Source organism: Corvus cornix, chromosome 11, assembly GCF_000738735.6.
Source record: "Corvus cornix cornix isolate S_Up_H32 chromosome 11, ASM73873v5, whole genome shotgun sequence".
NCBI lineage: Eukaryota > Metazoa > Chordata > Aves > Passeriformes > Corvidae > Corvus > Corvus cornix.
The window spans coordinates 10,643,987-10,656,465 of record NC_046341.1 but is presented as its reverse complement, the minus strand read 5'-3'; the positions used below and the strand labels follow the sequence as shown (position 1 = coordinate 10,656,465).

Below are 12,479 nucleotides of genomic sequence, written 5' to 3'. Positions count from 1 at the left end.
GAAATTTGCCTCTAGGTTTCTCTCCCCCCACCCCTCCCATTTTAGATGCCATTAATCTTTTTTTTTTTTTCCTCAGCAAGAATTGGCTAAGGAAAAAGAGGGATACAAAGTGCAGAGAGACTGGATAAAATTTACATGAGAAACGATCTGTTTTCTAACCCCCCACCCACAGAGATTCCCCCATTTCAGGAGCCTGTCGGAGTGAAAGAGTGGGAACAGTTCCTGGCAGAAAGACAGAGAGCTGCATGGGGCTGCAAAGAGGCAAAAGCTGTTTCTAGGGTGAGCTGTGGCCAGAAAGGACATATGGGGAAAGGAAGAAGACACGGGGGGGAAAAAGCAGAGATCACAACACTGCCGCAAACTCTGTGGGTCCCTTCCCCGGCCTCCTCTGCTCCCAGCCATTGCTAACAGCAGCCAGGGAGGCTGCAGGCGCACACCAGGAGAGGGGTCTCCCCCATCGTAATGCCAGTCAGGAAGAATATTAATTGTGAAACATTAAAACACTATATAAAATGTGTATATACAGGCACACATATAGTCTAAGCATATATATAAATCTTATCACTTCCAAATGCCTAGGATTTAAGATGTAGTTTATCGGCCTAGTGCAACCCAATCCTATAAATAATACATTCCTATCACTATGACCTCAAAATGTCAATACAGCACAGCCCTGCGCATTTGCATATCTTGTACTGTCTAAACTTGAAGCATGTCAGCTATGTGCTTCTGTTTGTACTTTAACTTCATTTTAACTCTTGCTTCCTAGCTCTGAGCACCCTCCCCCTCTGCGGGGTCTGTCACCAAAATGAGAAAAGCACCAGCTATTTAATCACCACCACTATAATTATGCCGTTTCCAGGACTGTAAGGAGAGGACAGGTAGGGGACACATCTCCCCGGAAGAGAAGGAAAAGCCTGGGAAGAAAAGCAGGAGGGAGCCGCCCCACAAGCTCTACCTGCCCGAGCTGCCCCGTCAGCCGGGGGGATGAGCACAGCCATCCGCGGGCACCGGCTGCTGGGAAGGGGAAGGGAGAAGGGACCAGCCCTCGCCCTCCTACCAACACTCCCTTTGAGATGGTTTCCTAGCGAGAAGGGACCTTTCCCAGATTGGGCCGACTTCCAGCACCTTGCCGGGGAAGCGAAGCTACAAGTTTTGGAGGCGGCGGCTCCCGGGGCGAGGCGTTCGGAGGCGCAGCCGGCACCTCCCGGGGCCGGGAGAGCGCGGACCGGCCCGGGGGCGGCGGAGCGCACGGCCCGCCCGTCCGAAGCGGAGCGGGGCTCCCCGCTGGGGCTCGCCGCTGTGTCTTGCTGCTCGGTGCCCCCGTTCCGGCCGGTATCTCCCGCCCGAATGCCAACTCCCGGGAGCGGAGGGATGCCCCGGCCCCCCGCCGTGGGCAGCCCCGGGCCCGCTCAGCGGCACAGAGAGCCTGTGGCGAGCACCCCAAAACTGACCCTTGGATGCGCGAAAACAGGAGGGGAGGAGGCGGCAGAACTAACGCAGCTGCGCTGCCGACCCGCGGCGGCACCACCGACCCCGAAGGTTCCTTTCAATTAACCGCCCCGCGGCTCCGCGCTGCCCTGCGCTGCGCGGGGGCGGGGCAGGGAGGGGGTTAATAGCGGCCCCCGGTAATACGGTCCGCGGGGCGGTGGGTCATCGGCCGGCCGCCCGCGGGCTGCCCCCGGACCCGCGCACGGACCCGCGCACCCTCCGCCACCGGGGCACGGTGGCGCCTGCAGGGGGCGCTGCGGCTCCAGCGATGCGGCCGCCGCCGCCGCAGGAAGGGCGGCCCGGCACCGCACGGCCCCGCCGCTGACCCGGCCCGGCCGCCGCGGCCCCGCCGCCCGCGCTCCGCCCGACCGTGAGCCGCTCCCGGCAGCCGCGGAAAAACAGTAACCGACCGGGAGGGGGGTGGAGGAGGAGGGGGGCGGGACTGCGGGAGGAAAACAACTCCAGAGGGGGGAAACGAGAATGTAGTCAAAGTGGCAACAGTTTATTTATTAGCCAAAAATATATACTTTCTTGTACAATTTGGTTCACACATATGTACATTTTTACGGTATGTACAAAAACAAACAACAACAACAACAAAAGAAAAAAAAAAGGGAAACACCTAATTCTCACTTGGACTTCCGAAAAAACCTCACAGCTCAGCTAACCCAGGTGATAGTACAGAAGCGGGTATTTTTTTTCCTTTTGAGTTTTAATATACGGACATGCTTACAAGTTGTAACTATACAGAGATTTTTTACAATCATTACAACAACAATAAAAAATTAACTATGATGATGAGAGCGCCGATAGAACCATAGCGGCGTCAAGTTGGTTCTGGGGCCTGGAAAAAATGACACAGAAAAAAAAAAATATTTAATAGGATTTCTAGTGAGCTTGGGTTGGCACAATATTTGTAACTCTAGGTAGCTCTGGTTTTGTTGTTGTTGTTATTATTTTAATAGATTTATAAATATAAAAAGCTGTCAGAGTGACTTATAGTAAATGTATTTAGCTACGAAAACACGGCGGGCCCGATCCCCGTGTATTCAATCAATCAAAAGGGTAATTGGTTTCTCATTGAAATTGAGTGACTGCTATGCCAAATTCGGGGTGGAAGGGCTCAGTCTCTTCAGCTTTCATACTCTGGGTGGGTTTTTTTGTTTCGCTGTCATTATTATTATTATTATTATTTTATTTTACTATTTTCTGCTGCCTCGGTGCCTCTCTCCCCGGCTAAGCGACAGCGGTGGGTGGTGATCCACGCTGCGGGGGCTCAGGGGTGCGCTCCCGGCCAGGGGCGACCCGCGCCCGGGCTCCGCAGCCGCGCAGCCCCACCGCCCCGAGCGCGGCTCGGCCTGCCCGCGGGAATCGCTCCCGGGGGCCACAACGGAGAACAGCAGAGAAAATATATAATCAGGATAACCCACCACGCACGCAGAGGAAGAACAAGAAACCGCCCTGGAAAGGGGACCTAAAGAAGCGGAGAAAATAAGCTAACCATTTACAACTGCCTCCATACATCCCGAGGAGACGGAGGGAGCCATCTCTTACCGCCTCTGCACTGGCTGGAAAGCTGTCTTTAGTAACTTTTTCTCTACTTCCAAGGCACTAGATCGATCTAAAAAGAGAAGGGGAAAAAAAAAAGTGTTCCTTTATAGCCCCCGTTTTGTTCCTCCCATCCCTGAATTAAGCCTCGAGATTTAAGCTCTTTTCTCAGCGAGTTGCAAATAAGACACAACAACTGCTCTGCTGCAGAGGTGACCGTCAGAGGAAACACACTGACCCCGGAGCGAGCCTGACCTGGCGGCCGGGTCCTTTCCGCAAAAGCGACAACAACAGCAACAAAAATTATCTCCGTTGGAGGAAGGTAATTCTCGGGGACCGAGGCTGCCCTGGCCAGGAGACCCCCGCCACAGCCCCCAGGGTCCCCGCGGCCGCCCGCCGCCGCCACCTGCGCCCCGACGGCTGCTCCGCGCCGAGCCGGACCGCGCCGGGCCCGGGGCACCGTCAGAAACGCGCGGGGCCAGAGGCCCCACCGCGGCCCTACGCACACGGCCCCGCGGGGCCTTCCGCGCCGCTCCGCTCCGCACCGCACCACCGACCCGCGGCTGCTGCCGGCCCGGCCCGTCCCCGCCGCGTCCCTCAGCGGTCACCTGCTCCGACGGGCTCCGCGCTCTGCGCCTGGTCCGCGGCCGCGGGAAGGCGGCGAGCGGCGGAGGCGGCCCCCAGCCCCAGCAGGTGGGGAGTGTTCAGTAAGGCCAGCGGGTGCGGGGGTGTGGTGGTGATGGGCCGGGAAGGCGCGGTTGGTCCAGTTGGGGAACTTGCCCAGGGGCAGGAGGAGACGAGTCTGTGGGCGGCGGGGTGGGCAGCGGCAGCGGCTGGGGGCGGCCGCCGGCGGAGAGCCGCCGCCAGGAGACTTGCGGGGTTGTCCGGGCTGGTGGCCGTCTCGGCCAGCGACCAGATCTTGGGTTTCGGCAAGGTGCCGGCCAAAGCGCCGTCCGTCGGGGAGGAGGCAGCGGAGGAAGAGGCAGAGGAGGGGGGCGAGAGGTGGGGAGGCGGCGGCGGGAGCGGCGGTTTGAGGGGCTCCGGGCCGACGGGCGCGGCCGTGGAGGGCAGCTCGCACTTGTGGTGGTGGTGGTGATGGTGATGGTGGTGCAGGTGGTGGTGGCGGAGGTGGTGTGGCTCCCCCTCGGAGGCCTTGTCGTAGCGCTCCTCGGAGCCGGGCAGGTCCTCAAAGCCCTCGGATCCCTCCGAGTCCGTCTTGGAGTCAGAGTGCAGGAGGTCAGCATCCTGCAGATCGTCCTCAAGCTCGTCCTTGTTGCTTTCGATATTCTCGGTGTCGATGTTCTCGAGGTCGATCTCCTCCTCGTCTTCCCTCTTGTCCTCTTCCCCCTCGTGGTCGCTCCCATAGGAGTTGCCCTCCTCGTCCGTTCTGCTGCGGGGGGCCCAGGTCATTTTGTTCTCCTTCTTGAGCCGCCGCCGTGCGTTGGCGAACCAGGTGGAGACCTGGGTGAGGGTCATTTTGGTGATGATGGCCAGCATGATCTTCTCGCCCTTGGTGGGGTAGGGATTTTTCCGGTGCTCGTTGAGCCAGGCCTTGAGGGTGCTGGTGCTTTCCCGAGTGGCGTTCTTGGGCCGCGACGGGTCCCCGAACTGGTACTGCCCGTAGGGATAGAAGGCAGGGTGGTGGGGGGAAAGGCGGCGTGCTGCACCCCGGGCTCTCCTTCAGCTCGTACTGGGCGCCCTGCAGCGAGAGGGAAGGGACGGCCCAGCTGAGATAGTGCGCGGGGCCCGGGTCCGCTCTGTCCCGCCACCGTTACCGGGAACGGAGCCCGTCGGCACCGGCGCGGCGGCCGGGCCGCGCTGCCTCCCCACCGCGGAGCGCCCCAGCGCCGATCCCGGGCGCGCTGCGGCCCGGCAGCTCGGGCCCCGCCGGCGGCCACCCGGCCGAGGCGGCAGCCGGTCGGGGTGCCTCGGGGGCAGGACCGGCTCCCCACTTGCGTGTGCCCGGCGGGGCCGGCGGCTGCTGGGGCCGGTCCCCGCGGCCGTCAAACCCCCGGGCGGAGCGGGGGGAAGCTGCGGGGCCGCCGTTCCAGCCCTGCCCCTCTCCGGCGGCTCTCCGGGGCAGGGCGGCGATAGCGCCCGTCTCTCCCCAGACAGCCTTCCCGGAGTCTCCCCGACTCCCCCGGGCCGATCCCCAGCGCGAACCGAGCGCCCCGGGGAGCGAGCGGCGAGCCCCGGGGCCTCTTACCAGCTGGGGGAAGATGGGCAGCTCTGCGGCGTAGGGCAGGAAGGCTCCGTAACCCTGGGCGGCGGCGGCGGCGGCGTAGGCGCGCCGTACAATGGAGGAGAGCACGTTGGAGGAGGGTTCCCGGACGGGGCCAGCTCGGCGCCGCCGCGGGAGCCGCCGCTCCCCGGGCGCTCCGCCGGGTTAAAGCGGCCCTGATGTACTGGTAGCCCAGCTGGGGGAAAGACATGGTGGGGGAGCGGGCAGGGGAGGGGGGAGGAGGAAGAGGAGGGGGGGGAGACGAGAGGAAGAAGGGAGAGAAAGGGTAGAAAGTAGCAGGGCCGGAGCGGAGGAGGAGCCGGGGTCGCTCGCCCTCGCCGGCCGTCCGCACTTTCAGCGCCTCCCGCAAACTCCGGCAGACATGGGGGGGGAGCCAGGGGGTGCGCGGAGGCCGCGGGCTCCCTCCTGTCTCGGCCGCCGCGGTAAACGATCCGATCGCTTCTTTCTTCTCTCACTTTTCCTATTGATCTGAGTGGACCCAGGTCAGGTCCTAACAGATTGCCTGAGATTATTGGGACTCTGGGCTCTGATTGACATTTCTAGTCTCTCACAAGCCCCTCCTATTTCTTTTAAGTCTCTCTCTCCCTCTGCCTCCCTCTCTCTCTCATGCCCAGAGCTCGCTCTCGCCGGGTTTGTCACTAGCTGCTTTTTTTTTTCCCCTTTTTTTTTTTTTTTCTAAATCTGTTTACTGACGTCGCGATCTTTTATTTGAGTTGCTTTCAAATCTCGTTTTAGCGATCGCCAATCAGTTGTGTGTTTTACAAAGGTTTAACCCTGCCTCATGGTATTCTAATTATATAGAGATAGATTTAGATATAATTTCTTTCTTAGCCCACTCTCACTCAGAGCATAGGAAGCCGGGGTGTCATTTGTGAACGGTACACGAGAGGGACAGGGAAAAGTTGTGACATTTAAAAAATAAAGGCTCACACCAACACCATCCCCCAGTTCCCCTTTTCAGGTTTTAAGATTTACAACCTTTCCTTGCCCGGAATAATTTTGTTTTCTTTATTAAGATATTCCCTCCTTCCCTTCCCCCTCTTCGGCCCTTTGAGGGTTACATCTCCTAATATAGATTTAAAAGTCTATTGCATTTTTTAAAATTTGCATTTCCAGAACTACCTTGAAAAATTTCCTAATGTACTGGATCTTTAAGGAGTTCTCTACATTTTGTCTGGGCTAACAGTGCGCAGATACAGTGGAAAAGCTAAGTTAATTTTCCTCCTAATAAGGGACTTCAAAGAGTTGTAGGTCACAATTTTACATCAAAGGCAGAAAAGAAGGCAAATTAAAATCTTAACAAAGGAGAGACGGGAGCAGCCCTCTGGGCCATTAGTAAATAAGTGGTGTGAAAAAAGGGACAATGACAGGCACTGGAATTAAACTCATTAACACCTTTTTGTCTTGGTGCGAAATCTCTAATTAGGAAATTTATGATCATTTTGCTTATTCCCTCTGTTCTGAATCACTACAAGGCTAAGAAGGAAGTACCTGGTACGTGCAACATTTGCAAAGGGAGCAGTGGCACGGGTTTGTAAGGAACTGTTGGGAAGAAGTCAAGATACGGTTTAATTACAGAATAGGGTTTGGGTTTTTTTATGATCCACACATTTTAAATTACGATTTGTATTTTTTTATTGATGTTGTTGTTGTTGCGCCCCCCTCCTCCCCTTTTCCTTCTCTGAAACCAGCGTGAGTTGCAATTTAGCCTTTTAAGAGTAGTTAAAATACAGTTCAATCACGGCGCGTCTTTGGCAAGCGCCGGTGTGCCCTGCTCCGCTGATGTGGGCACAGGAAGAGCCTGGGCTGGAACCTAAAAAGTTCACACAACATGTGGGGAGAGGAGACCTGAACCTGCCACCGTTATCTGCTTTTTAAAATACTCGGTGTTTAACTAAAATAAAAAGTTTGAAAGGTCTTTTGAGGAGTTGCGGCTGAAGGAGAGCCGTTTAACCGTATTCCCCTCTCTTCCTAAATACTCTCTGGATTTATTGCCTTTAAAATATGATTTAGGTACAATATAACCACTGTGCCCACAGTATGGATTTTTATAACTACATTTCTTTAAAAATGAAATTCATGTCAGATTATGCAGTTAAAGGAATCGACCTTGATAGCTTGCTATAATAAAACTGTATCAGCTTGTAATAAATGCGGATTATAGCAAAGCAAGCTCCAGAATTAAAATTCCCTGAATCAATATATGAAAATCTGTAGGAAACATCTCTAATCGTATTAAGTTCATCTTTATAGCATTTCATATCTGCTAATCTACTGCAAAAACAACTCTGGGTTAGAAGAATTTATTTTCTTCTATTCAACGTTGGTGCTTTTGACAGTACAATGCAGGGGAGATAATATTAAATTCAGTTATAAGTTTATTTCTTTTTTACTCAGAAGGAAAACAGGCAGTGAACGCCGCGTCCTGATGTGCTTTAAACTTTTCTGTAGAGGCAGCGCTTGCTGGGGCGACGCGATGTCGAGGGGGTCGGCGGAGAGTTTGGGTGCAGACCACAACTTTTAAAAATATCTACTCCGGAGAGAAAAGGGGCGGATATGACAATTGGGATAAATCCGTTGCCGTCTGATGCGGTCGTGCTCGCCACTCCGGCGTTACAGTCGGGCTGTGTCCCCCACGCGCGGGCACGGGAGTACACACGTGTCCCACAAAACTGGACCCATCTTTTTGTGGCTGCACGTCTGGTGCGGAGTGTCAAAGATGGCGGGATTATTTTCTGATTTTTAATCAACAGCACAATCAATATGAGTTCGTCCCCGTGGGAGCCGCCGGCAGTGGCGGGCGGTGCTGCGATGGGGACTGCCGGGGGGTCCCCGGAGCAGGGGGGTGGGGCTGCTGCGGGTAAGTGGTGGTGGACAGCCGAGAGGGAGACATGGGAGGAGAGAAATTTATGGGTGCAAATGGATCCAGGTCAGGGTGAGGGTGAGGGATGGTTTATTAACGGGAAAGAAACGGAGAGGAAGCATAGCCGTACCGAGTGGACGGGAGGAGAAATCTGTAGGGATGTTCTTGGCTGAGAGGGAGGGAAAAGAAAGCGGAGAAGAGAGCAAACGGTGGGGAAGAGCGGGAGGAAAAGAGACGTCTTCCCGGGGTGCGGGAGCGATGCCCACGGCAAGAAGCGCCGCACGCCTCTGGCAGCGGGAGGGCCGCAGAGGGATGGGACGAGCGCGGCACTGGGGCCGGCTGGTGCCGGGCGAGGAGAGGAGCTTTGCAGGGCAAGGCGAGCGGGGAAGCGGCGATGGGAGCCGAGCAGGGAACGGAGAGAAGCCCGTTCCCCACGGACGAGGAAATAGCAGGGAAAGAGTGAAGCCGACCGGGAGTCGCTTTGCCTGGCTGAAGCCGGAGGGAGATGAGGAGAGGCTGGAGCCGGCCCGTCCAGCAGGGCGGCGAGGGGAGCAGCGGCGCCGGGCCCGACGGCCGCCGCCCCCGGGGAGCTGTGGCGGCGGAGCCCTCTTCGGCCGGCCAGACACGTGTCTCCTGGCCGGGACCTGTCAGAGCAGGGAGACCGGGTCCTGATTTATCACCCGAAACACACACACACACACCCCCGCCCGCCCTCCCCCCGGCCTCGCCTCCCGCCTCTCCCGGCGGCTCACAGCGTCGCCGAGCTAAAATCGAACCTCCCTCCGGCGGCCGCGGGGCGTCCCCGATCCCGCAGCCGGCTCTGGGCTGAGGAACGGGGCACTCTCCGTGGGCAGCATCGCGCCCGCCCCGATGCCCCTGGGACCCTCCTCTCGGTTCTTGTCGCTCAAGCCCCGCCGCGCCCCTCTCCTCCAGGTCACGGGGGACCGCGGGGACGGAGGTGGCCCTGGCCCCGGGGTGTCTCTCTGCCGCAGTGCCCCTCTGAGGAGCCGAAGGCTGCGTGCTGGAAGTTGCGGGAGAGCTGAAGGCAGGGTTGAGGGTTCAGGCTGACTCCCGCGGGGTGCCGGGGTGTGTGCAGGGTGGGAGCTGCGCCATGCCACAGGACACGAGGGACGGGGCGCAGCCACCGGGGAAAGGGGGGTAAACAAACAAGTAGGATTAGGAGAAGGGCCGCAGTAAAACAAGAGTTAAAAAATAGAGGGAAAGATCAAAGCGCTGTGTAAAAGACTCTTCAAATTACACGTTTGAAGCTTTTCCATAATTCCAAGGCGACAGATAGATAACAAGCTGCACATTCCTTATCACATATGGAATCAATCTGAAAGGAGTCTCTTGATCAGAATCTGTTAATTGCAGTGACATATGATTTGGAAAGAAAACACAATTAATGACCCTTCATGTTAAGACTTTGGGACGAGGCCACTGGCAATCCTCACTCTGCAGCCAATGTCAACTCAACTATTATTGGTAGTAGTAGTACTACTAGTAGTAAACTATTAAATAGAGACATTCTTCGAGCCTCGGCGACCGTTTTGTCTCTGTTCCCGTTGCATGTTTCTTCAGAAGGGGGAGGAGAAGAGAAAGGGACAGGAGCGTGTGCGCGCCTTTCCTTCAAGGTTTGGGGAGCTAAAATGATTTAGTACCTTGTCTGTAAATCTAATGACCTAAGGTGAGAAAAAATACTTCATCTTTTATTATTACCATTTGTGGTGAGCGTTACCAGGAAACAGCAGAATCCTTTTGAAATGGTAAGTGTATGTATCCATTTAAAATCCATTATTGCTGAGATTTTCCCAAAGAGAAATAAGGCAAATCTGCCCAATCTCATTTTCTAGCGCCCTCTGTCCACAGCTGCCCTTAGCTCGGCCGGCCCCTCCAGGGCGCTGGGACCGTCGAGGCTCGGAGGAGCCTCCCCGGGTGCTTCGGGTCCTGTGGCTGCGGGGAGGGCCCGCAGCCAGAGTGGGTGCTCCGCGGCTGTTAATGCACCACGCGTTCTGTAATGTTGGGAGAGGAGGTAGCAACCTTTTCAAAAGCTTTACTCTGTCATTAAAAGGTATTGGCTTTGTTTTAGAAGGGGGAGGGAGAGGTTCATTTGAAGGTTAGAAAGCATACACTTTAATAGGATCGAAGTGAAATTAGTTAATAAGAAAATGCTGGCCAGAAGCTCTCCGGGCTTTTAAGTGCTCTCCAGGCCATTTAGGGAAATTGAATAAGAACAGACTCCGTTACCTGCAGCCCCAAGTATTATCTCCAGTTCTGCACAGAGGCGAGAAGGGAAAAATAGTGCCTGAGAGACCTGAAGTCCCGTACACCTCCTGCCAACCTATTTCCTCGAGAAATAATGCCCCCTTTCTGCTCGCAGGCGTGTTCTCCTCCTGCTTCTTCCGCTTTTAAGCAGCTCAGGCTACAGTGTGTACCACAAGGGGGTAAGCAAAGGTAAGGGGCTATCAGCAGATGCCGAAGGCTGCGGGGGCAGCTCTGAGCACAGCCTGGTTACCGCCGGGGCAAAGCTGGCCTCTTGGTTTTTTTTCCCCCTTCCATTTATCTGATTTTTTTCCCCCCACCGTTGTGGCGCTTTGTTGATTTGCGTTCGGACCGTTGTCAGTAGGTCAGTATACTGTGTTACCCAACTTCCGATCCGCTCCCTTTCTCCCTGCCTTTGAACTTTATAGTTTCTAGACGTGTTAATAAAGCCTTTCCTTTGGTAAATCGTTCATTAGAAACCCCACCGAAACCTGGAAAGACTTCAGAAAAAAAAAAGCAATGCTCAGGAATGATAGGTTGGGAAAAGCCTTTTGTCCAAAAACTGCATAATTGTCGTGAATCTTAGGAAACATTAATCTTTATAGGAATTTGTGATTCATATCTGTGGTTTGACCGTTTAGGTGATTTACAATCTGTTAGTGCAATTCACTAATTTTATGCCAATATATTTTATGCGCCCAGTTAGATTTTCCATCGCCTATCGAAATGAGTGGCCGGTGTGTCTTGCCGGTGTCAGTGTGGCTCTGTGAGTCCGGCGGGGCCGGTCCCGGCGCTGCGCGGGGGCGGAGGAGTGGGCGCGAAGTGCGCATAGCTGCAGGAAACTTCCCCTCCACGTTTTCCTCGTCTGCAACCCCGGCTCTTATCGTTCGGGCCGGGACCGTCCCCACCTTCCTCCGCTGGTGAGAGGATGTCTGCGGCTCCGGTACCGGCTGCGTCTGGAAGGCTGTAGCCTTTTTTAAACCGCACCCGAGGGTGTCCTGGGTTTCTCGAGTTTTAGCAGCGGGTTTAAACCCAGATTATTGCTCCCTGCTGGTCCGTTCCCTGGCACGCACCTCGGCACGGTGCAGCGGGGAGCCGGTCCCGCGCGGCACTGCGGGGGCTCACCGCTCCCCATGCCCTGACCGGCCCCCCCGGGCTGCCACCGTGGGAGGGTGCCTCTTCGGCTTTCCCGGAGGATACCCCCTTCCCTCGTCCCCAGCCCACCGGGAGGTGTCTCCCCCCGGGCTGGGGCCGGTGCATCCGGTGTGGAGCGAGGAGAGGGGCGGCTGGAGGTGCTGTGCGTGGAAAATGCAGCTCAAACGACACCTCTGGAGGTTTTCCGTGTGGCAGCGAAATGGGGCATTCCTCGCGTGGGTTGTTTCAGCACTCCCCGGCCGCCGCATGGGAGAGCTGGGGATGGGGATGGCTCCGTGTAATTTGTAACTGGGTTTATTAGCTGGAGAGGAAAACACAAGCAAAGAAAAAGAGCAGCAGCTGCGCTGAAGATAGCACTGCGTGGAGTCTAATCTTGTGACACAATCATTAATTACTATTGTATTAATTACTATTTTTCCAAAACAGTCCCTTCCCGGAAGAGCTTACAGCCCACATCTGCTGTGTAATGATACTCTGGATAGAGAAACGATTCCCGCATTAGGTCCCAGGTAGCGTTTACAAATGGCAACACCTACAGTATCAAAGCCCGTCATCTTGCAGCCTCAGATTTTCTGTCCCATCGGCCTGGCCAGGACGATTTTGATGCCGATAAAATATATTTAAATATCAAAGTCTTTATTCACGTACATATTCCGTCCAAACTTTCAGATTGCAGTGGTGTAACTGCTTTATTTGCTCTTCATCCCACAGATACTGCCTTATATCAGTAACAAACAAGCATTGATTTTATGGTAAAGTCACTTTGGGATGGGAATGAGTAACTCCAGGCAGTGCTATCACTGTATTACATGGAAATGGCCCAGGTAACAAGATGAACATTGATTCAGCATTATGTTTGATCAATAATGAAATAAGTAACTTCAGGGCCAAATTAAAATGCAAGCTGGCTTAACGCTG

General features: G+C 55.4%; 1 protein-coding gene across 1 annotated transcript; it reads right to left on the bottom strand.

Moving 5' to 3' along the window:
* Positions 1–1,972: 1,972 nt before the first annotated feature.
* IRX3 (iroquois homeobox 3) lies at positions 1,973–5,903 on the bottom strand. Its single transcript, XM_039558571.1, is given in 9 exon segments — positions 1,973–2,335; positions 3,046–3,112; positions 3,648–3,771; positions 3,773–3,915; positions 3,918–4,684; positions 4,686–4,738; positions 5,246–5,359; positions 5,362–5,430; positions 5,433–5,903. Coding segments are annotated over 9 exon segments (1,431 nt in total). The 5' UTR covers positions 5,472–5,903; the 3' UTR covers positions 1,973–2,280.
* Between the last annotated feature and the right edge of the window lie 6,576 nt (positions 5,904–12,479).